Consider the following 27,915-nt stretch of genomic DNA (forward strand, 5'->3'; position numbering starts at 1 on the left):
TCACCACCAGCAGGCAAGGCCATCTTCTGTATGCATGTGTTTAATTTTAAGTGTCAACATTGAAAAGTTTGAACAGATAAAAACACATTACACAACATCCACAACCTTTACAACAGTGAGAACCTCCTGCCTGGGCAGGCAGGGCAGGCCTCTGTACCGTGAGCCTCAGGCAGTGGCCCCAAGGGGCTCTGCCATGGGGCCTCTGACATCAGTCTTCGCTTAAGAAGGAAGCTGAGCCCCAGCACCTAGTCTTTTCAGTTCTGCAGCAGACGTGAGAGGAAAAGTCCAGGCCGGGACGAGCCCTCAGTCTGTCCTGAGTACTAGCCCCAGGTGCCAAGGCAACATGCTGCAGCCCTGGGCCAGCCCCTGTACTTGCCCTGGGTCACAAGGTGGAGGAGAGAGGCAGCCAGCAGTAGGACCAGTGGCTCCGGCTCCACCCCACTGGGTGTCCTGGGCTTTGATGCCAGACTATAGCTGCCACTCCCTCCTGGTGGCACACACGGGGCTTAGGGAGGGAGGGTGGAGGGAGCAGAGCGGTGGACGAAGGGAAGATGGATGGTCTTCGTGTACAAAGCTGCTGCGGCCACAGGAGCTGCTGGACCGTCCAGAACCATGTGCTTTCATATGCCAGACTCTGACGCCCGGAGGGCCTGGAGAGGAGAGCCCAGTGAGACCTGAGCCCTGCCAGCCCTGGTGCCTTCCTGCCCACACACCCGCCCCAGGCGCAGCCCCTTACCCGGGTCTGATTGTGGCCAGTGCCAGACGTGGTAGAGGTGAATTCTGAGTACTTGCTCCCGCTGGCAACTAGGCAGGCCCACTTCCGGTATTCCTCCCGAACCTGCCGGCCCAGATACCCAGTCAGGGCAGGAGCAGGCCCTGGGACCGTGCGTGCTCCTCCCCATGCTCTGCCTTTAAGCCCCACCTTGGTGTTTTTGTGTGTGTGTGTTTTTTTTTTTTTTTTTTGAGATCGGGTCCCCCTGTCGCCCGGGCTAGAGTGCAGTGGCACTATCATAGTTTATTGCAACCTTGAACTCTTGGGCCCAGGTGATCCTCTTGTCCCAGCCTCCTGAGAAGCTGAGGTTATGGGTATTCACCACCATACCCGGCTATCTTTTTTTTTGAGATGAGTCTCACTGTCCCCCAGGCTGGAGTGCAATGGTGCCATCTTGGCCCACTGCAACTGCCGCCTCCCAGTTCAAGTGATTCTCCTGCCTGAGCCTCCCAAGTAGCTGGGACTACAGGCATGTGCCACTGTGCCCGGCTAATTTTTGTATTTTTAGTAGAGATGGGGTTTCACCACATTAGCCAAGGCTGGTCTTAAACTCCTGACCTCAGATGATCTGCTCACCTCGGCCTCCCAAAGTGTTGGGATTACCGGCGTGAGCCACCTCGTCTGGCCTCACCCTGGCTATCTTTGAATTTTTTGGTAAAGACAGCGTCTGGTTATGTTGCCCAGGCTGGTCTCGAACTTCTGGACTCAAGCAATCCTCCCCCCTCAGCCTCCCAAGTAGGTGGGAGGATGACAGGTGTGTGCCACCGTGCCCAGGCCCCCACCTTCTTGTTGAGCAGGCAGTGCAGCAGGTAGAGGAAGGCGCCCTGCAGGCAGTTGAGGATGGTGAACACATAGGTCAGCACCAAGCTCCGATCATCGAAGATGAACAGGCCAAAGACCCAGGTGCAGCCCAACAGGAAGAGCTGCGCGATGGCCGTGATGGTCAGCGCCCTGCGGGGAGGGGGGTTGCAGTGTGGGCCCCCACATCACCTCCAGCTTCATGCCCCTCACCCCGGCCCCGCCTCCAAGTCCTCCCAGCCCCTCCTCTCACCTCGCCTTCTTTAATTTCTTCATGTCTGGATTGATTTCAGAAAACTTCTGAGTGAGCTTCCAGACGGTAGTCACGAAAATGACAGCATTGCACTGGGCGGGGGAGCAGATTGTGGGTTAGAGGTCGAGAGCGATAGTCCAGGCGGGCCTGGGCCCATGGCGCTTGGGCTTTGATGGAGGGGGAGTGGAACTTACCAAAATGATAAAGGTCACAGGCCCCAGGAAGCTCCAGAGGAAACCCTGCTCAAAGTCCAGCCAGCAGCTGTGAGGTAAGGGAGGGGTCCCATCAGTGTCCCAGGAAGCCAGAAGCGGAACCGAGGGCAGCTGGACATCGTGCGTGGCACTGCTTGTGAGCCCCGGGCCTAGCACCCCGCCCTCCCCCTGCCCCACCTCCTTGCACTCACTATCTGGGGCGGCCGTAGCCCTTGCTGTAGACGGCAGCCGAGACGCCCACGATGAGCAGGGGCACGCCATAGCCGATCAGGCAGAGCCAGCGCGTACTCAGGCCCTGGCCCTGGAACACGCGCACCACAAGAAAGTAGAGCTCCAGGCCCTCGAGGCTCATCCAGCAGAAGGCGGCCAGGAAGCAGTAGTGCAGCAGCCCGGCCACCAGGCGGCAGCGCAGCCCCACCTGCGGGGCGGGGACGGAGGGGCGGGGCGACGTCAGCGCGGGGCGGGGCATGCGGCGCCAGGGCCCGAGAGTGGGCGGGACCACAGCCGAAGGGTGGGCGGGTCTGGAGCCGGGCCAGGCTCCCCTCCAGGGCCCATCCCCAACAACGCTCAGAAGCGAGCGGGGACTCGGGACATGGCCAGGCGGCTCCAAGGCCAGCGCCCTTTAAAGAGACAACCCGACCCCCCGGTGGGCGGGGCCAGATCCCGGGCAGGGGCGGGGCCTCATGCCTCCAGGGCCCGCCTACCCGACCGAGCCCCGGGAGTGGGCGGGGCTAACCCCTCCCAGGTCTCCCTGACCCCAGAGCTCAGGTGGGAGCCGGGCGGGACCTCACCTGGCCGCCTTCGTTCTCAATGCCGGCCAGGAAGATGGTGGAGCCCACGAAGAGGCAGATGCAGAGGTGCAGGTGTATGGTGGTGCGCGAGCCCTGGATGGGCCGCACCAGCAGGAAGGTGAGGATGCACAGCAGCAGGCAGAAGAGTGACAGCGCCAGTCCCACCCTGGTGATCAGGGACAGCTTCCAGTCCTAGGAGTGGCACCGGGTGCTCAGGGTTCCTTCAGGGCCTGAGGCCTTTCTGCCCTCTTTGTGGTCCCTTTTCCGCCAACACTCTGACGGACCCACCTCTCTGACCTCCTCCCTTGTCCCTCCTAGATCTGGCCACACTTACCAGCTGGCAGGGGAGTCTACGGATTTCACATTTTTGTGCTTGCTGGGCCTATGGCCTGGACCACAGGCGCTCCCTTTCTCTGCCTAATTGCAGTTTTCGACAAGGCCCAGCTTAACTATGGATTCTACTGAAGTCACATACAGAAAGTGGTGCTCCAGGCTGAGTGCAGTGGCTTACGCCTGTAATCCTAGCACTTTGAGAGGCTGAGGTGGGCGGATCACCTGAAGTCAGGAGTTCGAGACCAGCCTGCCCAACATGGTGAAACCCCGCCTCTACTAAAAATACAAAAATTAGCTGGGCATGGTGGCGTGCACCTGTAATCCCAGCTACTTGAGAGGCTGAGGCAGGAGAATCGCTTGAACACGGGAGGCAGAGGTTGCAGTGAGCCAAGATCACACCACTGCACTCCAGCCTGGGCGACAGAGCAAGACTCTGTCTCAAAAAAAAAATAAAAATAAAAATAAAAATTTTAAAAGGCCGGCATGGTGGCTCACACCTGTAATCACAGCACTTAGGGAGGCCAAGGCGGGTGGATCACCTGAGGTCAGGAGTTCAAGACTAGCCCGGGCAACATGGTGAAACCCTGTCTCTATTAAAAATACAAACATTACTCAGGCATGGTGGTGCACGCCTGTAATCTCAGCTACTCAGGAGGCTAAGGCAGGAGAATCCCTTGAACCTCACTAGCTGAGATTGCGTCACTGCACTCCAGCCTGGACGACAGAATGAGACTCCGTCTGAAATAAAAAAGGCAAGTGGTGCTCCCTTGGAATGCTCTACACGGGGAGCTTTTACTTGACATCTCACAATTGGTACAGGATGGACAGGCAGAGGAGCTACTGGCTGCACCCGATGTATAGTTTCTGGGTTGTAGAGAAGAGGCCAAAGGAAGAGGATGCGAGGGGTGTGATGTGGGGACACCTGGGCTGTGCAACCATGCAGACATATCTGAGCAACCAGCAGGGCTCCATGGAGAACTAGCTGCCTGTCTGGTTGCTGCTGGACCTTGTTACCTGTGGGCGCTTGAGGATGGCCCCAGCTGCTCACCTCCAGGTCATAATGAGCCATGAGGATCGCAAAGCTGCTCAGGTGGCTGCATTGGCAGGTGGTGCTACCGTTCTTGCTGCCCAGCACCCGGCAGCCCTCGGTGGCCCAGTGCCCTCCCCTGTTGCTGTCACTCTTCCAGAAGGCACAGATCAGCTCCTGCCGTGGCCCAGGCATCACGTCCTGTGGGCAGATGGGGGTGGTCAGAGAGGTTGGCCTGGAGCTCACTCTTAGGTCCTGGGCTTGCGCTGAGCCCAAGAGGGCTGCTTGTTTACTAGATGAGTATTGACTGAGCGCCTACTGAATGTAACAGTTTGGAGACACAGCAGTGAACGCCGCAGACACAAGCACCTACCCTTGTGAGGTTGACATAAGAGTGGGAGAGGAGGCCGGGCACAGTGGCTCATGCCTGTAATCCCAGCACTTTGGGAGGCCGAAGCGGGCAGATCACCTGAGGTCAGGAGTTTGAGACCAGCCTGGCCAACATGGCAAAACCCCATCTCTTACTAAAAAATACAAAAATTAGCTGCGCGTGGTGGCAAGCACCTGTAATCCCAGCTACTTGGGAGTCCCAGGCAGGAGAATCGCTTGAACCTGGGAGGTAGAGTTTGCGGTGAGCTGAGATTGAGCAACTGCACTCCAGCCTGGGTGGCAAGAGTGAAACTCCATTTCAAAAAAAAAAAAAAAAAAAAGTGGGAGAGGCAGATTATGTCATAAACCTAATGAATAAGTAACATACATAGTACATTAGAAGGTGGCCAGGCGTGGTGGCTCTCGCCTGTAAGTAATTCCAGCACTTTGGAAGGCCAAGGTGAGAGGATTGCTTGAGGCCAGGAGTTTGAGACCAGCTTTGGCAACATAGCAAGACCTCCATCTCCATTAAAAAAAAAATGTTTTGGCCGGGCGCGGTGGCTCAAGCCTGTAATCCCAGCACTTTGGGAGGCCGAGACGGGCGGATCACGAGGTCAGGAGATCGAGACCATCCTGGCTAACACAATGAAACCCCATCTCTACTAAAAATACAAAAAAATTAGCCGGGCGAGGTGGCGGGCGCCTGTAGTCCCAGCTACTCGGGAGGCTGAGGCAGGAGAATGGCGTAAACCCGGGAGGCGGAGCTTGCAGTGAGCCGAGATAGCGCCACTGCACTCCAGCCTGGGCGACAGAGCGAGACTCTGTCTCAAAAAAAAAAAAAAAAAAAAAAAAAAAAAAAAATGTTTTTTTTAATTAACTGGGCGTAGTGGAGCACACTTAGAGTCCCAGCTACTTAGGAGGCTGAGGCGGGAGGATCACTGGAACCCAGGAATTCTAGACCATCCTGGGAAACATAGTGAGATCCCTGTCTCTATCAAAAATAAAAAAGTTAACTGGGAGTGGTGGTACATGCCTGTAGCCTCAGCTACTCAAAACTCTGAGGCCAGAGGAATGGATGGGTCCAGGAGTTCGAGGTTGCAGTGAGCTATAATCGCGCCACTGCACTCCAGCCTGGGCCACAGAGTGAGACCCTCCTGTCTAAAAATATAGATAAGTAAGAAAAGAAAGGCCGGGCGCGGTGGCTCAAGCCTGTAATCCCAGCACTTTGGGAGGCCGAGACGGGTGGATCACGAGGTCAGGAGATCGAGACCATCCTGGCTAACACGGTGAAACCCCGTCTCTACTAAGAAATACAAAAAACTAGCCAGGCGAGGTGGCGGGCGCCTGTAGTCCCAGCTACTTGGGAGGCTGAGGCCGGAGAATGGCGTGAACCCGGGAGGCAGAGCTTGCATTGAGCTGAGATCCGGCCACTGCACTCCAGCCTGGGCTACAGAGCGAGACTCTGTGTCACCAAAAAAAAAAAAAAAGAAAACGGAGTCACATGGAGAAAGAGCTTTACAGGGAGGGGCCCAGCACATGCAAAGACCCTGGGTTATCTTTGAGGAAGGAGCAGAGTGAGCAGAGACCTTGGCAGGAGGATCTCTTCCCTCCTTCCCAGCGGAGGACTCAAGGTGGGAGAAGGCGAACAGGATGGGGAAGTTGAGTTCCTTGGTGTTGTTGTGGCTCAGAAAGACGGAGTTGACGGCCGACAGGCGTCTGAGTCGGACACCGCGGATGTTGCTTTCATAGATCTCCTCCAGCTCAGCTTGCTTCTTGGAATGCAGGTTCAAGGAGGCATTGGCCAGCAATGTCGTCATGTTCTGGATGGAGAGGATGCCCGCCACGGCGGGGCCTGGGGAACAGACACGCTTGCTGCCTACTCCTATTGTCCTCCTCCCATGCTGTATCCTCCCTCCCAAGATGGCCCAACTCAGGCTCAGCCAGCCCACCACGATGACGCCAGGAGCCCCTCCCGATGAGTCAGTTTCTAGCTGTTCCTTTATTTATTTATTTTTGAGACGGAGTTTCGCTCTTTCGCCCAGGCTGGAGTGCAGTGACGCAATCTCAGCTCACTGCAACCTCCACTCCCCAGGTTCAAGCGATTCTTCTGCCTCAGCCTCCCGAGTAGCTGGGATGAAAGGCGCCTGCCACCACACCCAGCTAATTTTTGTATTTTTAGTAGAGACGGGGTTTCACCATTTTGGCCAGGCTGGTCTCGGACTCCTGACCTCGGGTGATCCACCTGCCTCAGCCTCCCAAAGTGCTAGGACTACAGGCATGAGCCACTGCGCCTGGCTTTTTTTTTTTTTTTTTTTTTTTTTAAGACAGGGTCTCACTATGTCGCCCAGGCTGGAGTGCTTTGGCGTGATCATAGCTCATAGCAGCCTTAACTTCCCGGGCTCAACTGATCCTCTCACTTCAGCCTCCCGAGTAATTGGTACTACAGGCACAGGCCACCACACCCAGCTAATTTTTGTAATTTTTGTAGAGACCAGGTTTCACCATGTTGCCCAGGCTGGTCTTGAACTTCTGAGCTCAAGCGATCTACCCACTTCTGCCTCCCAAAATGCTGGGATTGCAGGCATGCCCGGTCAGTTGTTCCATATTCTGAACCTCACCCTGGCCCCATCCCAGCTCCTCCATCTCTTTCCCACGGGCTCCCGTTCCAGACGGCCACTGCTACCTGGGTCCTTGGCTCCAGCTGCCACAGCCCAATTCAGCTTCATGCGTGCATTGCTCTGACCCATAGTGACGTTCTTGTCCCCCTGCTTCTGGATCATCAGGGTCAGCTCTGAGGGGAGAGGGGCAGTAGTGATTAGGGACCCCGGGTACCAGGTGGGGCCCAGGGTTAGGGCAGGGCAGGCCAAGGTCTCACCTGTGTTCGAAGGGGAAAGGTAGGTGAAGGGGCCTTCAGGCAGGGTCTTGGCCAGGATCCTCAGGATGTCTTCAAGGTTTGAGAGCAGCTGGGTGGCTATGAGGTGCCGGACAGATGGGGCCAGGGCCTCTATGTCCCCAGGAGCTTCCATCAGTTCGTCTACCAATTTGATGAGGTTCTACGGGGTGGCGGGTGACAGAATCGCTGGAGCATGGGACCACAGGGGTTGCCTGAAGGACCTGGATCTCACCTCCCCCCCGCCCACCAGGGGACACCCTGGAGACCCACAGGCACAAGGGAATCACTGAGATCATGCAGTAACCAGAAAACAAGTGGCGGATTGAGTATATGCCTCCATGTATGTATGAATCACAGTGCTTAACACTGGTTGGGCACAGCCTGCCTGCCAGGCTCTGTATTGATTTTCTGTTCTTTTTTTTTCTTTTTCTGAGACAAGGTCTCGGTCTGTCTCCCAGGCTGGAGTGCAGTGGCATAATCATAGCTCACTGCAACCTCTGCCTCCCAGACTCAAGTGATCCTCCCACTTCAACTTTCTGAGTAGCTGGGACTACAGAAGCGTGCCACCACACCCGGCTAGTTTTTGTAATTTTTTTTTTTTTTTTTTTTTTGGAGATGGAGTTTCACTCCTGTCGCCCAGGCTGGAGTGTAATGGCGCGATCTTGGACCACTGCAACCTCCGCCTCCTGGGTTCAAGCAATTCTCCTGCCTCAGCCTCCTGAGTAGCTGGGATTACAAGTGTCCACTACCATGCCCAGCTAATTTTTAAATTTTTAATAGAGATGGGGTTTCACCATGTTGGCCAGGGTGGTCTCGAACTCCTGAACTCCTGACCCACCTCTGCCTCCCAAAGTGCTGGAAGTACAGGCATGAGCCACTGCGCCCGGCAATTTTTGTACTGTTTTGTAGAGATGGATTTCACAATGTTGCCCAGGCTGGTCTTGAACTCCTGGGGTCAAGAGATCTGCCCACCTTGGCCTCCCAAAGTGTTGGAATTACAGGCGTGAGCCACCGCACTCAACCTTTTATTTTATTTTTGAAGACGGGCTCTTGCTGTGTCACCCAGGCTGGAGTGCAGTGGGGCAATCCTAGCTCACTGGAGGCTCCCACTCCTGGGCTCAAGGAATCCTCCTGCCTCCCCAGTAGCTGGGATTACAGGTGGCCACCACCATCCCCGGCAGGCTCTGTTCTAACTCTGTCCGGCACTTTTAATGCATCTGAACCTGCTCTGAAGTGTAAAATACACAACAGATTTCAAAGACTTATTCTAAGAAAAAGAATACAAAATATCTCAGGGTTTAAAAAAAATAATTCCCGGCCAGGCTTGGTGGCTCACGCCTGTAATCCCAGCACTTTGGGAGGCCAAGGCGGGTGGATCACCTGAGCTCGGGAGTTCAAGACCGACCTGACCAACATGGAGAAACCCCGTCTCTCCTAAAAATACAAAATTAGCCGGGCATGGTAGTGCATGCCTGTAATTCCAGCTATTCAGGAGGCTGAGGCAGGAGACTTGCTTGAATCGGGAGGCGGAGGTTTCGGTGAGGCGAGATCATGCCATTGCACTCCAGCCTGGGCAACAAGAGCGAAACTCTGTCTCAAAACAAAACAAAGCAAAACAAAAACAATAACTTTGATCGGGCGCGGTGGCTCACACCTGTAATCCCAGCACTTGGGGAGGCTGAGGCGGGCAGATCACGAGGTCAGGAGATCGATACCATCCTGGCTAACATGGTGAAACCCCGTCTCTACTAAAAATACAAAAAAGTAGCAAGGCATGGTGGGCGGCGCCTGTAGTCCCAGCTACTTGGAAGGCTGAGGCAGGAGAATGGCATGAACCTTGGAGGCGGAGCTTGCAGTGAGCCGAGATGGTGCCACTGCACTCCAGCCTGGGCAACAGAGCGAAACTCCGTCTCAAAAACAAAACAAAACAAAACAAAACAAAAAATCATTCCATGTTAAAGTGGTTAATACATTGGATCTATTGGGTTAAATGTAATCTTAACTTTATTTATTTATTTATCTGAGACTGAGTCTCACTCTGTCTCCCAGGTTGGAGTGCAGTGGCACAATCTTGGCTCATTTCAACCTCCGACTCCCGGGTTCAAGTGATTCTCCTGCCTCAGTCGCCCTAGTAGCTGGGACTACAGGTCCCTGCCACCATGCCCGGCTAATTTTTTTGTTATTTTAGAAATGAGGTTTCACCATGTTGACCAGGCTGGTCTTGAACTCCTGACCTCAGGTGATCTGCCCACCTCAGCCTCCCAAAGTGCTGGGATTACAGACTTGAGCCACCATGCTTGGCCTGCAATCTTAACTTTAATTTAACTTTATTTTTACTTTATAAAGTGTAGTTATTGGACAACAGGCACAGTGGTGCACACCTGTACTTCCAGTACTTTCAGAGGCTGAGGTGGGAGGATCACTTGAATCCAGGAATTCAAGAACAGCTTGGGCAACATAGCAAGACCCTCATCTCTACAAAAAATAAAAAAATTAGGCACAGTGTCTCACACCTGTAGCCTCAGCTCTTAATACTTGGGAGACTGAGGCAGGAGGATCGCTTGAGCCCAGGAGGTTGAGAATGGAGTGAGCTGTCATTGTGCCACTGCACTCCAGCCTGGGTGACAAAGCAAGACCGTATCTCTAAAACTAACTAAATAAATAATCTAGCCACTGGAAAAGTTAAAATTATGTTAAGTGGCTCACATCATTTTTCTACGGTGCTAAACACATATGGGAAAACTTTTTTTTTTTTTTTTTTAAGACAAAGTCTTACTCTCGTTGCCCTGACTGGAGTGCAGTGGCGCAATCTCGGCTCACTGCAACTTCCGCCTCCCAGGTTTAAGCGAATCTCTTGCCTCAGCCTCCTGAGTAGCTGGGATTACAGGTACACACCACCACGCCCAGCTAATTTTTGTATTTTTGGTAGAGATGGGGTTTCGCCATGTTGGCCAGGCTGGTCTTTTTTTTTTTTTTTTTTTTTTTTTTTTGTTGAGACAGAGTCTCGCTTTGTCGCCCAGGCTGGGGTGCAGTGGCCAGATCTCAGCTCACTGCAAGCTCCGCCTCCCGGGTTTACGCCATTCTCCTGCCTCAGCCTCCCGAGTAGCTGGGACTACAGGTGCCCGCCACCTCGCCCGGCTAGTTTTTTGTATTTTTTAGTAGAGACGGGGTTTCACCGTGTTAGCCAGGATGGTCTTGATCTCCTGACCTCGTGATCCGCCCGTCTCGGCCTCCCAAAGTGCTGGGATTACAGGCTTGAGCCACCGCGCCCGGCCGGCCAGGCTGGTCTTAAACTCTTGACCTTTGGTGATCCGCCTGCCTCAGCCTCCCAAAGTGCTGGGATTACAGGCGGGAGCCACGGTGCTTGGCCAGGAAAGCCTTTCTATAAGGCTGATCATGTGTCAGGCACAGTTCTCTGAGTCTTACCACTATTAGTTTATTTACCCTTCACACTGACTATATGAAGGAGGCATTATTTTAATGCCTGTGTTGTAGATGAGGCCACGCACAGTGGCTCACGCCTGTGATCCCAGCACATTGGGAGGCCGAAGCAGAAGGATCACTTAAGCCCAGGGGTTCGAGACCAGCCTGGGCAACATATTAAGACCCCCATCTATAAATATATTAAATAAATAAATAATAAATAAATAAATTAGCCAGGCATGGTGGTGCGTGCCTTTGGTCCCAGCTACTTGGGAGGCTGAGGTGGGAGGGTCACTTGAGCCAGGGAGATTGAGGCTGCAGTGAGCCATGATCGTGTCACAGCCCTCCAGAATGGGCAACAGAGCCAGACCTTGTCTCCAAAAAAAAAACCACACACAAACAAAAACAAAAAAAACCCACCACAACCCCAAAAACAGATGAGGAAACCGAGGCCCAAAGAGGGCGGCTCACTTGCCTGAGATCACATAGCAAGAAGTGGCGCCGGGCGCGGTGGCTCAAGCCTGTAATCCCAGCACTTTGGGAGGCCGAGACGGGCGGATCACGAGGTCAGGAGATCGAGACCATCCTGGCTAACACGGTGAAACCCCGTCTCTACTAAAAATACAAAAAACTAGCCGGGCGAGGTGGCGGGCGCCTGTAGTCCCAGCTACTCGGGAGGCTGAGGCAGGAGAATGGCGTAAACCCAGGAGGCGGAGCTTGCAGTGAGCTGAGATCCGGCCACTGCACTCCAGCCTGGGCAACAGAGCGAGACTCCGCCTCCAAAAAAAAAAAAAAAGAAGTGGCAATGGGGGGATTTGAACTCCTGTGGCCCATCTCCAGGTTCTTAAGTGCTGCAGTCTGTTGCCATTATACCTGGTGTATGTGTGTGTGCGTGCGTCTTCACGTGTCCGAGTGTACATATGTTTGTGTACATACTGTATGTGGTATGTGTATCTTATGCGCATGTACATCTCTGACTAGAGGCCCCTGCTTGGGTTGGGCACTCTCTCTGGCCACATGGAAGCCTCCCCCAGCTGATTCTACACTGTCCTAGGGTCCCCCAGCATCCTGCCCTTACCTGGATGGTGACGTTGGCTGAGCTTGTCTTGAAGTCTCTGTCCAGGTCCTGGACTTTGTTGAAGAATTGGGAAAGCGTCTGCAGAGAGAGGAGATGTGGGGGTCAGAGAGCCTGGACGGTGGGTGGGAAGCTTAGGACAAGGAGACAGATGCGGTGCTGTGTGGATGGAGTTCCTGCCACCTCGTCCCTGCAGGGGCCACTCACCTGGCTGTGGACTCCAGGGGGCGGGGTCCAGGTGGGGAAATTCATCTCTGCAGGGAACAAGACAAGCGGCTCATTAGGCGGGAGAGTGTCTGTGTGTGTTGGGGGTTGGGGAGCTTCTAGGGTCAGGTCATACCTTTACAGACAGTGTCCTTTTGGTTATTCGGGATTCCGTGTTTGGGCTCCCAGCCTGGGCGGCAGCGGCAGGTGTACGAACCCACGGTGTTGAAGCAGACGGTGGAATTGTCACACTGATGCAGACCGGAGCTGCACTCGTCCACATCTGAGGACAGGAAGAAGGGAGTCAGGCCCTGTCCGAGCTCAGAGAAGGTCCTGTCTCCTGTCTGTGCCCCCAGCTCGTTCTTCCTGGCATTAGTGCCCCCCTTGGAGTGGCGGACGCTGGGTTATGGAAGCGTGGAGAGGCCTGGGCACAGCAGGTGTGCCCCGTGCAGATGTGCAGGTTACAAATATGGTGAAACGTCTTCCTCCCAGTGAGTCATCAGCTGTTGCCTGGGGTCCCCCTGAGCCTCCCCCCTCAGTACCCCAGCTCCTTCCCGGGGAGCCCTGCTCTTTTCTCATCTAGCCTCAGAAGAACGAGCGCCTGGCACAGCCGGGCGCCTCCAGCGTTCGTTCCGCTTGGTTCGTGGGGTGCCGTTGAACATGTGGTTAGATGTTTGTGGGTCTCTGGGAACGTGGGATCTGAGCTCTCGACCTTCACAGATGGTATTGTTTGGGCCATTGGGGGACCCCGGAATCGGTTGCCAGCCCGGGCGGCAGCGGCACTGATAGCTGCCCACGTTGTTGAGGCAGTGGGTGGAGCTGTGGCATGGGTTTTGTCCGGAGGTGCATTCATTCACATCTGAGGACAAAGCCAGAGGGTCAAACCCTGTCCCTGACCAGCCCAGGCCTGCCCTCCACTCACTGCACCCACTTCCCTGTCTTTTCATTGCCCCGGACTGAAGACCATTATTGCACGTGTCGCCACCTGGTGACCTTCAGCTTCACCTTCAAAGCATCTTATGATGGTCTTCCTACCAGAAGGGCACAGCAGGGACCATGGTCCCCAGTTTATAGGAGGTGAAAGCAAAAGGGAAACTGAGTCATGGGAGCCGGACTTCCATGACTAAAAACTAAAACCTCTCATCTGCTCCCTCCCTGGTCATGGTGGAGGTTCCCCTTCTCAGAACTGGAAGTGACACCTTCTTCCACTCACACGTGACAGACGAGGAAGGGGTGAGGTCTGGGGGCCCACAAGGGCACTCCAAGCCCCAGAGGCCCTGCTGCCTCCCTGCTGTGGCGGGACCTTCCTGGGAGGTGAATCCTTAGGCAGGGGCTTAGCAGGTCCTTGACCTTGTGGGAACCTGCGGATCTTCTCCCTTCTCCTCGGCTGCTTTGCAGGACCTGCCTCGGCTCCATCCCCAGCTCCCGTCCAGCCTCACAGCGTCTTCCCGGGGCCTCTACCTGTGCAGAGCTTCGGGTCCTCAGGTTTGAACTTGAAGCCAGGCAGACACTGGCAGGTGAAGCTGCCGAGGGTGTTGACACAGGTGCCGTAGCTTTTACAGAGCCTTGGGTTCTGCTGACATTCGTCCACGTCTGCAAGAGGAAGGAGAGGGTGAAGGATGCCCGTAGCTGTGAGCAGCTTTCAGGGCTGAGGGTCCGCCACGTTTCCCGGCACGGAAGCATCTGGAAGGCACCACTGTCTCCTCCCTTTTCCAATCCACACAGAGGCATCCTATGGTGAGGGTGGTGGCCCAGGCCCTCTGTTGTCCAGATGTGGCCGGAAGCAGCCAAGTCCTCCCTTCTGCTCTGCCTTTCTGGGCAGCTCCAAGCTGGTGTGTCCCAGCCATCTGTGTCCCAGCCTGTGGATTCCGGGCAAAGGCCAGGGTGGGGTCTTCCTGAGAACCAAATGCAAGGGACATGCTGTGCGCCTGGGCAGGACGTGTCTTGGCTCTCAATGGTGGCCCTGGGCCTGACTCCCCCAGGATGGCAGCTCGCTGGCCAAATTCTCAGAATCCTGGTGGCCCTGGCAGGACGGCGCTGTCCCATCCACACTAGCTCTGAGAGCCCAGCTTCATGGACATGGGCCAAGGCCCCTCCCTGAGCCAGGGCCCCCGTGATGCAGTGCAATGGCAGGGGTGGGGTGAACGAGCGATGGTGCGGGACAGGCTAGGGCTGCCTGGACAGTGGGCACCAGGCTGGGGTGGACAGTGGGGGCTGATGTCCAGCCAAGCAGCCCCGAGTCTACAAAGATGCTTTTTTCTGACCCCCAGGAAGGGATCTATGGGTAGGGAAATAGCAGGATGTGGTGAGAATCCATATCTGAGCAGAGCTGGCCGTGAGCGGGGGCTTGTGGCTGGAGAGGGCACCGGTGCCGATGGGTGAGGGGTGGCAGATGTATCTGTCCTCTCATCCCTTGTCATTCCACCAGGGATGGAGACCTGTGGGCCCTGCTGAATGGGGTTCAAGCTTCCATCTCTGTCCCCAAGTGCTCCAGACCAGGACTGGGCTCGGGAGAGGATCAGGCCTGGGGCGATGGTCCCCAGTGACACTCTCTCTTGCCATCTAGTCCAGGCTGGAGCCGCTTCCTTCATCCAATCCTCTGAGTGCCTGTTTTTTTTTTTTTTTTTTTTTTTTTTTTTTTGAGGCAGCGTCTCTCTCTGTCGCCCAGGCTGGAGTGCAGTGATGTGATCTCAGCTCACTACAACCTCCGCCTCGCGAGTTCAAGCAATTCCCCTGCCTCTGCCTCCCGAGTAGCTGGGATTACAGGTGCGCACCACTGCGCCCAGCTAATTTTTCTATTTTTAGTAGAGATAGGGTTGCACCATGTTGGTCAGGCTGCTCTCGAACTGCTGACCTCAAGTGATCCTTCCACCTTAGCCTCCCAAAGTGCTGGGATTCCAGGCATGAGTCACAGCGCCTGGCCCTCTGAATCCATTTGTGGGGTTCATGTCACCCTGACCACCCCTGGCCACAGCATCCTCCCAAGCTTTGGTCACTGGAGATGCATTTAGGCCCAGGAATTATCAGAGTGGGTGAGGGTGGAGCCTTGAATGGGGAAATGGATGAGGGCTAAATGGCCAGGAAGACGGTCAGGAGGCATCTTCTCCAAGCAAGGTTGTTGGCTGAGATTCCCTCCTCCTGAGATTCTGGACAGGGTTTTGGGGTTCATTATGGTAGGAGTGGGTGTCAGAGGGGTTCCAGGTGTGGCTGAGCTCATGTGAGCCCCAGTGGCAGCAAGTCTTATCCTGGTAGTCCCTGGCGATGGCGGAAAGGATGGATACTGTACTGGAATGCGCCACCACACGCCATGTCATGAGTCCATGAAATATCCTGAGTGCCAGCCCCCTTTTGTTTTATGCAAATAAGATGCCAGATGGGCAGGGGGATGTTCTGAGCTTCCGACGTGGCCCCCTGTGGAGGCTCCTGAGTCTCAGGGTTGGGACAAAGATGGGTGATCAGGTGTCTAGGATGGCCCTGAGACGCCTGGAGACAGTGGGGTGAGGAGTGGATGGAGCCGGATGTCAGAGGCCCCATGGGCTGTGACATTGGGTGCATGTGTCCTCAGGTGTAATAGTGAAGCCTGGAGTGCTGAGGTTAAAGGGAGGGGCCCAGGCCCCTCTGAGCTTCTCACCTCTGGTGATAGGTCCTGCTCCAAACCAGCAGGCTGCTGTCTCTATCACCTGCCTTGATGTCCATGGAGGTCCCTCTATCACCTCAGCCCTGCTGTCCACGTCTCTGCCCAGCTGCCTGACTGAGTCACCTTCTCTCAGCCCAGGCCTGTTTCTAACACAGCAGCACACCTCCTCCATAACCACAACCACCATCCCATGCAGAGGGCTCATAGCAGCGGGTGGGCAGCACCCCTAGCCGGGGCAACCTGGGAGGAAACCATGATCGCCAAGTACAGTTGTGCAGGTTGCTCACTGCACAAAAATATTGGGCCAGTGAGATGAGCAGGGGCTGAAAACCAGTCCACTCTTTGTTTGTCAAATGTGTCCACTGGGAGAGGGGGATCTTTTTCCAATTCATAGGAAGACTCTTTCCTCTGGCCAAGTCACATGCATGTGGGGCAACACCAAGTCCACTTGCAAGGGCCCCTGGGGACTAGCAGTGTGGTGGACAGAAGTCTCTTGCTGGGCTCCATGCAGGTTCATGTCCCAGGTACATGCATCTCTGTCTTGTCCCCCACCTTACCTCCCTCTTCGTCCCTCTGCACTCTGCCTGAATGCAGAGCAGGAGAGGTGGAGCTGGGAAGCTGGGATCTGGGCTGCGGGCCCTTTCTTCTCTCTGCAGTCTGAGTCTCATCACCTCCCACCTCCGCGCCACTCCTCTTCCTGATCTTGGTACCCTGCACTAACTCCCTCTCTTTGAATGAGTCGCTCTCAGCTGCCCACTGCTGGCTCCCATCTGCCCCTGTGGATCCTGGAAGCCCCTCCCTGCCCAAACAGCTTCCCTGAAAAAGAGGCAAAGCCTGGAGTTCCAGTTTCTCCTGGCCTGAGCTATGGCCTCAAGCAAGACCATAGCAAAAGCTGTGGCCTCTGTGCAGGGTTAGAGCTTTGCAGCTGCTCTCTGATCTCACACGCTACAGTACCCATCCTGGGGGTGCATCAGATCAGAATTACGATAAAATCCCCAATAGCCGTTGCTGATAGAGCACATTCTGCAAGCCAGGAGCTTTTAAGTGCTTTTTTTTTTTTTTTTCTTTTCAGACGGAGTCTCACTCTGTTGCCCAGGCTGGAGTGCAGTGGCAAAATATCAGCTCACTGCAACCTCCGCTCCTGGGTTCACGCCATTCTCTTGACTCAGCCTCCCGAGTAGCTGGGACTACAGGCGCCCGCTACCACACCCGGCTAATGTTTTGTATTTTTAGTAGAAACGGCGTTTCACTGTGTTAGCCAGGATGGTCTCAATCTCCTGACCTCGTGATCCACCCGCCTCGGCCTCTCAAAGTGCTGGGATTACAGGCTTGAGCCACCACGCCCAGTCTTCTTTTTTTTTGAAATGGAGTTTCGTTCTGTCACCTAAGCTGGAGTGCAGTGCTGTGACCTCCGCTCACTGCAACCTCTGCTTCTCAGGATCAAGCGACTCTCATGCCTTAGCCTCCTGAGTAGCTGGGACTACAGGCGCAGGCCACTATGCCTGGCTAATTAATTTTTTTTTTTTTTTTTTTGGTATTTTTTGTAAAGATAGGATTTCACCTGCTTGCCCATGCTGGTCTGGAACCCCTGGGCTCAAACAATCTACCTGCCTTGGTCTCCCCTTTAATAGGGGTGGGATCTTGTTATGTTGCTATGGGCTGGTCTTGAACTCCTGGCCTCAAGAGATCCTTCCGCCTCAGCCTCCCAAAGCACTGGAATTACAAGCATGATGTTATCACATCTCACATGTGGACAGAAGTTTCTGAATAAGTATTCTGGCCAATGTCATACACTTGGTTTTCAGGATTTGTCCCAGGCAGCTGGTCCCAGAGTCAGCCCTTAATCCTCACATCGCTCTGCCTCTCTGGGGTGGTGGGGTAGGTACATGCACACCTGTCCCATCTCACTGACCCTATAACCAAGGCCCTGCTCTCTGGATGCTGCCAGAATGGCTGTGGTGACCCCAAATCTCACGGATGGAGAGTCAGAGGACGTGGGGTGGTTCTTACCTTGACACGTGTTCTCGCTCTCATTCTTGAATGTTTTTGCCCCAGAAACAAGCTCATACCCCGGGTTGCACACGCAGTCGTAGCTCCCCTCTGTGTTCCTGCAGTCCGAGGATTTTCCGCAAGACACTTTTGACGGGGGCACACACTCATTGATGTCTGGAACACAACAGGACAGGGAGTCACCTCCCAAAGATGTGAGTTCCGTCAGGGCAGAGACCCCCATCCTGATTCCCCAACATGGGGCCTGCTGCTTAGTATCTTTTGGAAAGAATCCTAAGTTGCACTGCACAGGCTGTGCTGCAGCTGGAGCAAGCCATTCCTGAAGACCACACTTGATCTCAGTTCTCTGGCTGGCATCCTAGATTTGGACACAGTGAACAGAGCTGAGGTGGGGGATGAACAGGAAGCTCCACATCCCCATCCCCAGTCTTTTTGTAGAAATTTAAACCCCATGGCGGCCGGGTGCAGTGGCTCACGCCTATAATCTCAGCACTTTGGGAGGCTGACGTGGGTGGATCCCCTGAGGTCAGGAGTTCGAGACCAGCCTGGCCAACATGGCAAAACTCTGTCTCTACTAAAAATATAAAATTAGCCAGGCGTGGTGGTGCATGCCTGTAATCCCAACTACTCAGGAGGCTGAGCCAGGAGAATCGCTTGAACCTAGGAGGTGGAGGTTGCAGTGAGCCAAGATCGGGTCACTGCACTCCAGCCTGGGAGACAGAGTGAGACTCTGTCTCAAAAAAAAAAAAAAAAAAGGCAGAAAAAACTCATAGCCAGAATGTACCCCTCCCCAGTCTTAAGGGTAAACTGAGGCACAGACTCCAGATTCCTGAGCACCCAGCTTCTCTCTCCCTGGGAAGCCATGCCTATTCACTTCTTACTTCTCCTCCTTCATATTTTTCCCTTATTTTCCCCTTCATTCCTCCCTCCCTCCCTTTCTTTCCCTCCCTCCCTCCCTCTCTTTCCCTCCCTCCCTCCCTCTCTCTCTTTTTCTTTTCTTTCTCTTTTTTTTTTTTTTTTTTGAGACAGAGTTTCGTTCTTGTTGCCCAGGCTAGAGCACAATAGCGCGATCTTGGCTCACCGCAACTTCTGCCTCCCGGGTTCAAGCGACTCTCCTGCCTCAGCCCCCGAAGCAGTTGGGATTACAAGCATGAGCCCATGTGCCACCATGCCTGGCTAATTTTGTATTTTTAGTAGAGACGAGGTTTCTCCATGTTGGTCAGGCTGGTCTCAAACTCCCGACCTTCCCAACCTCAGGTGATCCACCCACCTTGGCCTCCCAAAGTACTGGGATTATAGGCATGAGCCACCCCGCCGGGCCTATCTCCCTCCCTCCCTTCCTTCCTTCCTTCCTGCCTGCCTGCCTGCCTCCTTTCCTCTCCCTTCCCCTCCCCGTACCCCTCCCCCTTCCCCTCTCCCTCTTCCTCATCCTCTCCCTCTCCTTCCCCTTTCCTTTCCCTAAGACAGGATCTCACTCTGTTGCCCAGGCTAGAGTGCAGTGGTGCAATCATAGCTCACTGTAGCCTCAAACCCTTGGGCTCAAACAATCCTCCCGCCTTAGTCTTCTAAGTAGCTGGGACTCCAGATGTGTGCCACCATGCCCGGTTATTTTGTGTATTTTTCGTATAGACAAGGTCTCGCCATGTTGCCCAGGCTGGTCTCAAACTCCTGACCTCAAAAAATCTGCCCACCTCAGCCTCCCAAAGTGCTGGGATTACAGGTGTGAGCCACCACGCCTGCCCTCGTTGTCTTTTCTCTGTCCATGATGATAGTCTGGAAAGTGATGCTGTGGCCCCTAACAACAACCTCTGTCCCCCACTGGCACTGGGCAAAGCCTCATAATCTCAGATGTACCCTGCACTGCCCTCAAGCCTCTGTACCGTCACAAATCTCCGTGGGGGAGGTGAAGATCTCAGATGAAGAGCTGAACCCTGGATTGCAGCGGCAGGCGGTGGCGTTGACACACGAGGAGTTCTCAGGGCACCACCGGGCACAGTCTGCAAGAGCAGGGAGCACGGTCAGAAGGTGAGGGGCAAGGGGACACACAAAAAGGGGGCACTGAGGGAGATGGGGCAGGGCGCTGAGTTTCCCGTGCACGAGGCCTCTCTTTCCCTGGGCTGAAGGGGGCTGGGCGGGGGTCCAGGGCCCTCCCCAGACTCTGGCTGTGGACTGTGCTTTCTGCTTCCCAGCAGACTCACCCCTGGAGTCCTGGGTTTCAGCTCCCAGCAGAGTCAGCCAGACACAGAATGCTGCAACAGAGAAAGGAAAGGGGGTCAGAGGGAATCCCAAGGTGGGAAAGGAGGCGTAAGGGGGATGCATTTTGGGGGAGGAGGATGCTGACCCCTCTCAGTCTGAGATCCTGCCTGTCGTTCAAACAGAGTGGGCAGATGTCACATCCCACTTGGATGCTCAAAGCCAAAGAGTCTGTCACCCTGTCCCCATAGGGGCTGTGTTTTTGTTTTTGTTTTTGACACAGGGTCTCACTTGGTCACCCAGGCTGGAGTGCAGTGGTGCAATCATAGCTCACTGCAGCCTCCAATTCCTAGGCTCAAGCAATCCTCCTGCCTCAGCCTCCCAAGTAGCTGGGACCACAAGTGTGCACTAAAAAAATTTTTTTTTTAAGACAGAATCTTGCTCTGTTGCCCAGGCTGAAGTGCAATAGTGTGATCTTGGCTCATTGCAATCTCTACCTCCTGGGTTCAAGTGATTCTCCTGCCTCAGCCTCCCAAGTAGCTGGGATTACAGGTGCCCGCCACCACACCCGGCCAACTTTTTGTATTTTTAATAGTGACAGGGTTTCACCATATTGGCCAGGCTGGTCTCGAACTCCTGACCTCAGGTGATCTGCCTGCCTCAGCCTCTCAAAGTGCTGGGATTACAGGCATGAGCCACATTTCCTGACTCAAAAATTTTAAAATAATTTATCATGCCAGGTCAAAAAATTAAAAATACTTTTTTTTTTTTTTTTTTTTGAGACAGAGTCTCACTGTCGCCCAGGCTGGAGTGCAGTGGCATGACCTCGGCTCACTGCAAGCTCCGCCTCCTGGGTTCACGCCATTCTCCTGCCTCAGCCTCCCAAGTAGCTGGGACTACAGGCGCCCGCCACCAGGCCTGGCTAAGTTTTTGTATTTTTAGTAGAGACGGGGTTTCACCATGTTAGCCAGGATGGTCTCGATCTCCTGACCTCGTGATCCGCCCACCCCGGCCTCCCAAAGTGCTGGGATTAGAGGCGTGAGCCACCGCTCCCGGCCAAAATATTTTTAAAATTATTTTTAGGCCAGGTGCGGTGGCTCCTGTAATCCCAGCACTTGGGAGGCCGGGGCGGGCGGATCACGAGGTCAGGAGATCGAGACCATCCTGGCTAACACGGTGAAGCCCCGTCTCTACTAAAAATAGAAAAAACTAGCCAGGCGTGGTGGCGGGCGCCTGTAGTCCCAGCTACTCGGGAGGCTGAGGCAGGAGAATGGCATGAACCCGGGAGGCGGAGCTTGCAGTGAGCCGGATCGCACTACTGCACTCCAGCCTGGGTGATAGAGCAAGACTCCATCTCAAAAAAAAAAAAAAAAAAAAAAAAAAAATTATTTTACAGACAGAGTCTTGCTCTGTTGCCCAGGCTGATCTTGAACTCCTGGCTTCAAGCAATCCTCCTGCCTCAGCCTCCCGAGCTCGGCTTGGGGGTGGAGTTTCAGGAACTGAGGAGCAGGGAAGGGCCATAAGCCTGGAGGGGGTCTCAGCTCCAGCTGTCGCTCTTCTGACCTGGGGTGTGTGGGGAGTGGCTAAGAAAACAGTTCAAATCCCAGACAGTGGGCCTCTCTGCCTCAGTTTCCCTCTGTAGAACAGGGATGATGATGACGCCCACTCCCCAGTGTAGTATGTGTGGGAATGAACCACATGACTGCTGTCTGGTGTGCCTGAGCATTTACTGCCATCTTCATTTCTTCTTCTTCTTCTTCTTCTTTTTTTGAGACAGAGTCTCTCTCTGTCTCCCAGGCTGGAGTGCGATGGCACAATCCTGGCTCACTGCAACCTCCACCTCCTGGGTTCAAGCAATTCTTCTGCCTCAGCCTCCAGAGTATCTGCGATTACAGGCACCCGCCACCAAGCCTGGCTAATTTTTTTGTATTTTTGTAGAGATGGTGTTTCACCATGTTGGCCAAGCTGGTCTTGAACTCCTGGCCTCAACTGATCCTCCTGCCTTGGCCTCTGAAAATGCTGGGATTACAGGTGTGAGCCACCGCGTCCGGCCTGCCATCTTCATTTCTTTTTTCTTTTTTTTTTGAGACAGAATCTTGCTCTGTTGCCCAGGCTGGAGTGCAGTGGCGGGAACTAGGCTCACTGCAAGCTCCGCCTCCCGGGTTCACACCATTCTCCTGTCTCAGCCTCCCGAGGAGCTGGGACTACAGGTGCCCGCCACCACGCCCGGCTAATTTTTTTGTATTTTCAGTACAGACGGGGTTTCACCGTGTTAGCCAGGATGGTCTCAATCTCCTGGCCTCGTGATCTGCTGGCCTCAGCCTCCCAAAGTGCTGGGATTATAGGCATGAGTCACCGCACCCGGCCTCTTTTTTTTTTTTTTTTTTTTAAGAAGGAGTCTCCTTCTGTCGCCCAGGCTGGAGTGCAGTGGCACGATCTCGGCTCACTGAAAGCTCCACCTTCCGGGTTCACGCCATTCTCCTGCCTCAGCCTCCGGAGTAGCTGGGACTCCTGGCGTCCGCCACCACGCCTGGCTCACTTTTTGTATTTTCAGTAGAGACAGGATTTCACCATGTTAACCAGGATGGTCTCGATCTCCTGACCTCGTAATCTGCCTGCCTCGGCCTCTCAAAGTGCTGGCATAAGCCACCACGCCCGGCCTGCCATCTTCATTTCTTTAGGTAAAAATGAAGACGTGGTTGGGCACGGTAGCTCAGGCCTGTAATCCCAGCACTTTGGGAGGCTGAGGCAGGCGGATCACTTGAGGTTGAGAGTTCAAGATTAGCCTGCCCAATATGGTGAAACCCCCTCTCTACTAAAAATACAAAAAATTAGCTGGGTGTGGTGGCAAGTGCCTGTTATCCCAGCTACTTGGAAGACCGAGGCATGAGAATCACTTGAACCCGGGAGGGAGAGGTTGCAGTGAGCTGACATCATGCCACTGCACTCAAGCCTGTATGACAGAGCAAGACTCTGTCTCAGAAAAAAAAAAAAAAAAAATGACGGTGTTGGATCCCCCAGGCTCTAAGATGCTCTGGACCTCCACGCTTCCTCCAGGGACACAGGTACATACACACCACACCCACAACCGCCACCAGCCCTGGCGGTCTGTCCTGGGACCCAGTGGTGATATTTCACACCCTGGGCGCCCCTCCCACAGGAAGACACTGTGGCCGCCTGTTGGGGTGCACATGGAGTGGCGGTTCCCAGCGCTCAGGGGGTTCCCCCTCCCAAGCCATGTCCTGGGGGACCCTCCTCAGATCACCAGGGGATTCAGAGATGGGGACCTAGGGATCTCCTTGCTGTTCACCAGAGAGAGAGAGTCCAAGAAGCAGGGGTGGAGAGAAAATAGAGATTAGAGAGAGAGAGAGACAGGAAGAGAGACAGACAGAGGGAGAGAGAGAGAAACAGACAGAGAAACAGAGAGAAAGAGTCAGAAAGAAAGAGAGACACAGAAAGAGAGAGAGAGAGAGAGAGAGGGCCGTGCATGGTGGTTCACGCCTGTAATCCCAGCACCTTGGGAGGCCGAGGTGGATGGATCACCTGAGGTCAGGAGTGTGAGACCAGCCTGGCCAACAGAGATACTGAAACCCCATCTCTACTAAAAATACAAAAAATTAGCCGGGCGTGGTGGCGCGCACCTGTAATCCCAGCTACTGGGGAGGTGGAGGCAGGAGAATCGCTTGAACACAGAAGGCAGAGGTTGCAGTGAGCTGAGATCCTGCCAGTGCACGCCAGCCTGGGCAACAGAGCGAGACTCTCAACAAAAAAAGAAAAAAGAAAAGAAAAAAGAGAGAGAGACAGAGAGACAGAGAGGAGAAAGGAGACAGAGCTGGAGAAAGAGAGAGAGGGAGACAGAGAGGAGAAAGGAGACAGCTAGAGAAAGAGAAGACAGAGAAGGAGGCAGAGACACGGAGAGATGGAGAGAGAGACACGGAGAGATGGAGAGAGACAGAAATTACATGGCGAAAGAGAGAGGTGGAGAAACAAGGGGCCCATAGAAAGCAGGAGAGGAAACAGGAGGAAATGGGACAGAGAGAACAGAGGGCCAGAGAGAGAAACAGCGAGGAAGAGAGAAAACCATGAGAAAGGAGGGTGGATGGAAACAGAAGGGGAAGGGCAGGGGAAGGGAGGGCGTTGGGATCTGAGCAGCAGGTGGGGCCTGGGGCGGGCTGGGAGGGGACGTCCAGTCCCTGCCGATCTGGGAATCCTGGGGACCCCAATAATCCGGGAGACCTGAAGGGGGGTGTCGGGCAGAGGGATGGGGACCAGGACAACGGCTGGGCGTGAGTCACTTCCTGGGCCTAAGGGAAGGAATGACTCACCACTCATTTGCCCCAATTCAACCCTGGAGGAGCTCCCAGGGGAATTTTAGGGTCTGTTGTTGTGAGCACAGCTTCAGAGGGCGGGTATTTGGGGTGCAGATTGGAGGTCCCCTGACCACTCAGCCCCTGTGTTCAAATTTCATACCCCTTAGGTGGGTGGAAGGCAGAGACCCCCACTCCCACCTCCACACTCCTTCCAGCTGGGTTAAACCCCGCTGCCCAAGCCCACGCTCCCTGCTTCTGTCAGGATTCTCCTCTTCCTCCTCTCTGGCCACAGGGCTTGGCTAGTTCCTCCCTCGGCCAGAACCCAGTTCCTCTTTGCAGAACAGACCACAAAATGACCTCCCCTGGCAGGACAGGATCTAGGCAGATTCATCTCCAACTCCCAAAGCCCCAGGTAACTCCTTTAAAGCTCAAAACCGCTCTAGGAGGCAGGGGCTGTGTTGATGCCCATTCTACAGATAGAGAAACTGAGGCTTAGAGCCCAGAAAAGGATGAGGAAGAATCCAATGAACAGAAGAGGCTGGGGAAGGAGGAATTGAGAGATTGAGGTTCCCAGGGCCCTGGGAAGGGTTCCTTTGTGCCCCATCCCCTCTGCATGGGCTGGGTTCTCTACTCCCACCGTGAGGCTACAGGGCCTGGCTGCCTCCATCTGGGGCCTTGGAAGTTGCCCAAACAGAAGCTGGGAGAGAAGCTGCTGTTCTGGTTTGAGTTTCATCTGGTTTGCATTCTCTGGGCTGAGCCCTAAGCAGTCAGTTTCCTGCATAAAGACCCTGGGGTGGGGGGCGGGGCAGTCACTCCTTCTTTAGGCTTCCTCCTAAGGACCCCCAGACAATTCCCCAGACCTACTAGCGTCTTACCAGAATTTAATAATCATCATAATTTATTATTTATTCATTTATTTTGAGATATGGTCTCACAGTCGCCCAGTCTGGAGTGTAGTGGCGTGATCTCGGCTCACTGCAACCTCCACCTCCCAGGTTCAAGTGACTCTCCTGCCTCAGCCTCCCGACTGGCTGGGATTATAGGTGCCTGCCACCATGCCCAGGTAATTTTTGTATTTTTAGTAAAGACAGAGTTTCACCATGTTGGCCAGGCTGGTCTCGAACTCCTGACCTCTGGTGATCTGCTGGCCTGGGCCTCCCAAAGTGTTGGGATTACAGGTGTGAGCCACTGCACCTGGCCTTATTATTTATTTATTTTTTTTGAGATAGGATCTTGCTCTGTCACCCAGGCTGAAATGCAGTGGTGCAAACATAGCTCACTGCAGCCTCAACCTCCTGGGCTCAAGGGGTCTGGGTCCTCCCACCTCAGCCTCCTGAGCCACTAGGGCTCACTAGGACAGGCACATGCCACCAAGCCTGACTAATTAAAAAACATTTTTTTTGGCTGGGCATGGTGGCTCATGCCTGTACTCCCAGCACTTTGGGAGGCCGAGGTGGGTGCATCACCTGAGGTCAGGAGTTTGAGACCAGCCTGGCCAACATGGTGAAACCCCGTCTCTACTAAAAATACATAACAATACAAAAACAACAACAACAACAAAAAACAACAACTAGCCAGGCATGGTGGCAGGTGCCTATAATCCCAGCTACTCGGGGTAGGGGCACGAGGCAGGAGAATCGCTCAAACCCAGGAGGCGGAGGTTGCAGTGAGCGGAGATTGCACCATTGCACTCCAGCCTGAGCGACAAGAGCAAGACTTTGTCTCAAAAAAAAAAAAAAAAAAAAAAATTTTTTTTTGGTAGAGACAACATCTCAATATGTTGCCCAGGCTGGTCTCCAACCCCTGGGCTCAAGAGATCCACCTACCTCGGCCTCTCAAAGTGCTGGGATTGCAGGCATGAGCCACCGTGCCCAGCCAACACTTTTAAAATGCTGTTTACCTAATTCTTACTGTGAACCAGGAATAGTTTGTGTCCTAACTCACTCAACCCTTAAAACAATCTAAGATGGAGACGGGTTGTGCTCCATTTTATAGATGAGAAAAGTGAGGCGCAGAGGCTCTGTGACTTGGCCCTGGTGACACAGACAACCAGGGCGTGGAACCACTGGGAAGCCAGGTCTTAGCAGCTGCCCCCACCAGGTGTGCCCCCAAGAACCCCAACGTGGGCTCTTGTCTCTCGCTTTCGAGCCCAGGGCGGGGTGCTGAGCTGACACCTGCCATCTGGGGCTGGCCCAGGGAAGCTGTGTCCCTGTGGTCCGGGAAGTTCTAGGTTTTGCCCCAAATGTCATTTCTTCACTCTCTTTGTTGCTCTGTTGCTTAGGCAACAAGTTACCCTGATAACCGTTACAGTCACCTTGGGTGGGGCGGGAAAGGGAGTCCCCGGGAAGTCACAACAAAAATCAAATTCAAACCCACAGCCAGCCAAAGTTCCTTTGATCCACAGCTGAGCCCCAGCCAGGTCTGCGGGGAGCAAGAACTGGGGACTCTGGTGCTGCCCCTGCTGCTGAGACTGCGAGGGACAAATTGGGGGTCCCCCGCAGTGGAGAAGTCCTGGCCTCTAGCTTCCCCACCCCCGCCCATGTCCGTCTATGCGTTACATTAAGCACGGCGGCGGCTCTCAGGGTCCCAGCACTCACTTTTTGCCCCTTTCCTTCCCCCGTGCCTCAGTTTCCCCTCTTAGGGAGCAGATGCCAAATTGGCTCCAGTAGAAAGCTTGAGGATACCTCCGGCAGAGTAGCAGGCTCCAAGAACACCCTGGAGTTCCTCCCGGGGTGTGGGGGTGTCCAAGCACAACCAGCTGCCTGCTTGACAATGTGGCTCCCTCCATCGCAGGCCCCACAGCCACCAGCGGCGCCTCCCGTTTCTCAGACGCAGCCAAAGGTACCGCTGGAGCTTCCTCGCCCCTCCCAGCGGGGCCCCGAAGTACTTACCGAGAAAGACGCGGCCTCCCATGGTTCGAGCTGCCGGCAGGAGCGGCAGGGGAAAGAGTGAGTGGGGCAGGTCTGCCCTGTCTCCCCAGGCTGGGCAGCTCTGCGGGCTGCCCCGTCTCAGGCTGGGCAGCTGTGCGGACTGTCCCGAGGCCAGGACTTTATGAAGGAGGTGGGGACTGACAGCCGCTGGCCCAGGGCCCTCCCCGGAACTGGCGGTGCAGCTGGAAACCAGCAGGAAAGTGCAATAAAAACACAGACCCAGGGGCGCTGCAAACACACACACACACACACAGACACACACACACACACACACACACACACACACACACACACGCGTGCACTCCCTCAGCAAGAATGAAGTGCAACCTGCTTTCAAAACCCTCTGCTGGAGTTTCCACCATGTGGCTCTGACGAACCCTCTGGCCTCCGTGTTCGGGCTGGCTGCTCTGGAGGGGAAGGTGTGGCACCGGGTTGGGCGGCAGGCCCCAAGCCTGGGGCCATTTGGCTCTTCCCTGGGCAGGCGCAAAGGAGCCTTGTCAGAAATAGCTCTGGGTGCCCACGCTGGTGGGGCTCGCCCTGTGCCCAGAGCTTTGGCATGTCAGAGTTGGCAGAGCCAGTGTCTCAGCTGGCAGAACCTTCCCCTGCCATTTTCCAGATGAGAAAACAGGCCAGGTGCAGAGGCTCACACCTGTGATCCCAGCACTCTGGGAGTCCGAGGCAGGAG

At 54.7% G+C, this 27,915-nt stretch overlaps 1 protein-coding gene across 6 annotated transcripts; it reads right to left on the reverse strand.

Annotated features, from left to right (window-relative positions):
* Positions 1-24: 24 nt before the first annotated feature.
* On the reverse strand, positions 25-27,648 carry ADGRE5 (adhesion G protein-coupled receptor E5). Of its 6 annotated transcripts, none has more exons than XM_050769922.1 (20): positions 27,192-27,648; positions 19,996-20,046; positions 19,678-19,794; positions 17,798-17,953; positions 13,612-13,743; positions 12,863-13,009; positions 12,287-12,433; positions 12,154-12,200; positions 11,950-12,027; positions 7,431-7,608; positions 7,239-7,346; positions 6,142-6,407; positions 4,208-4,387; positions 2,827-3,018; positions 2,227-2,453; positions 2,018-2,084; positions 1,824-1,915; positions 1,555-1,723; positions 737-838; positions 25-650 (listed from the first exon to the last, which is right to left on the reverse strand). In XM_050769922.1, the coding sequence occupies exons 1-20, from the start codon at positions 27,211-27,213 to the stop codon at positions 621-623; spliced, it is 2,508 nt and encodes an 835-aa protein (XP_050625879.1). In that variant the 5' UTR covers positions 27,214-27,648; the 3' UTR covers positions 25-620. The 6 variants fall into 6 exon arrangements, with proteins under 6 accessions (XP_050625879.1, XP_050625878.1, XP_050625881.1 ...); XM_050769921.1 differs by having other exon boundaries at positions 7,236-7,346; XM_050769924.1 differs by lacking the exon at positions 12,863-13,009.
* Between the last annotated feature and the right edge of the window lie 267 nt (positions 27,649-27,915).

This window comes from Macaca thibetana, chromosome 19, assembly GCF_024542745.1.
Source record: "Macaca thibetana thibetana isolate TM-01 chromosome 19, ASM2454274v1, whole genome shotgun sequence".
Taxonomy (NCBI): Eukaryota; Metazoa; Chordata; class Mammalia; order Primates; family Cercopithecidae; genus Macaca; species Macaca thibetana.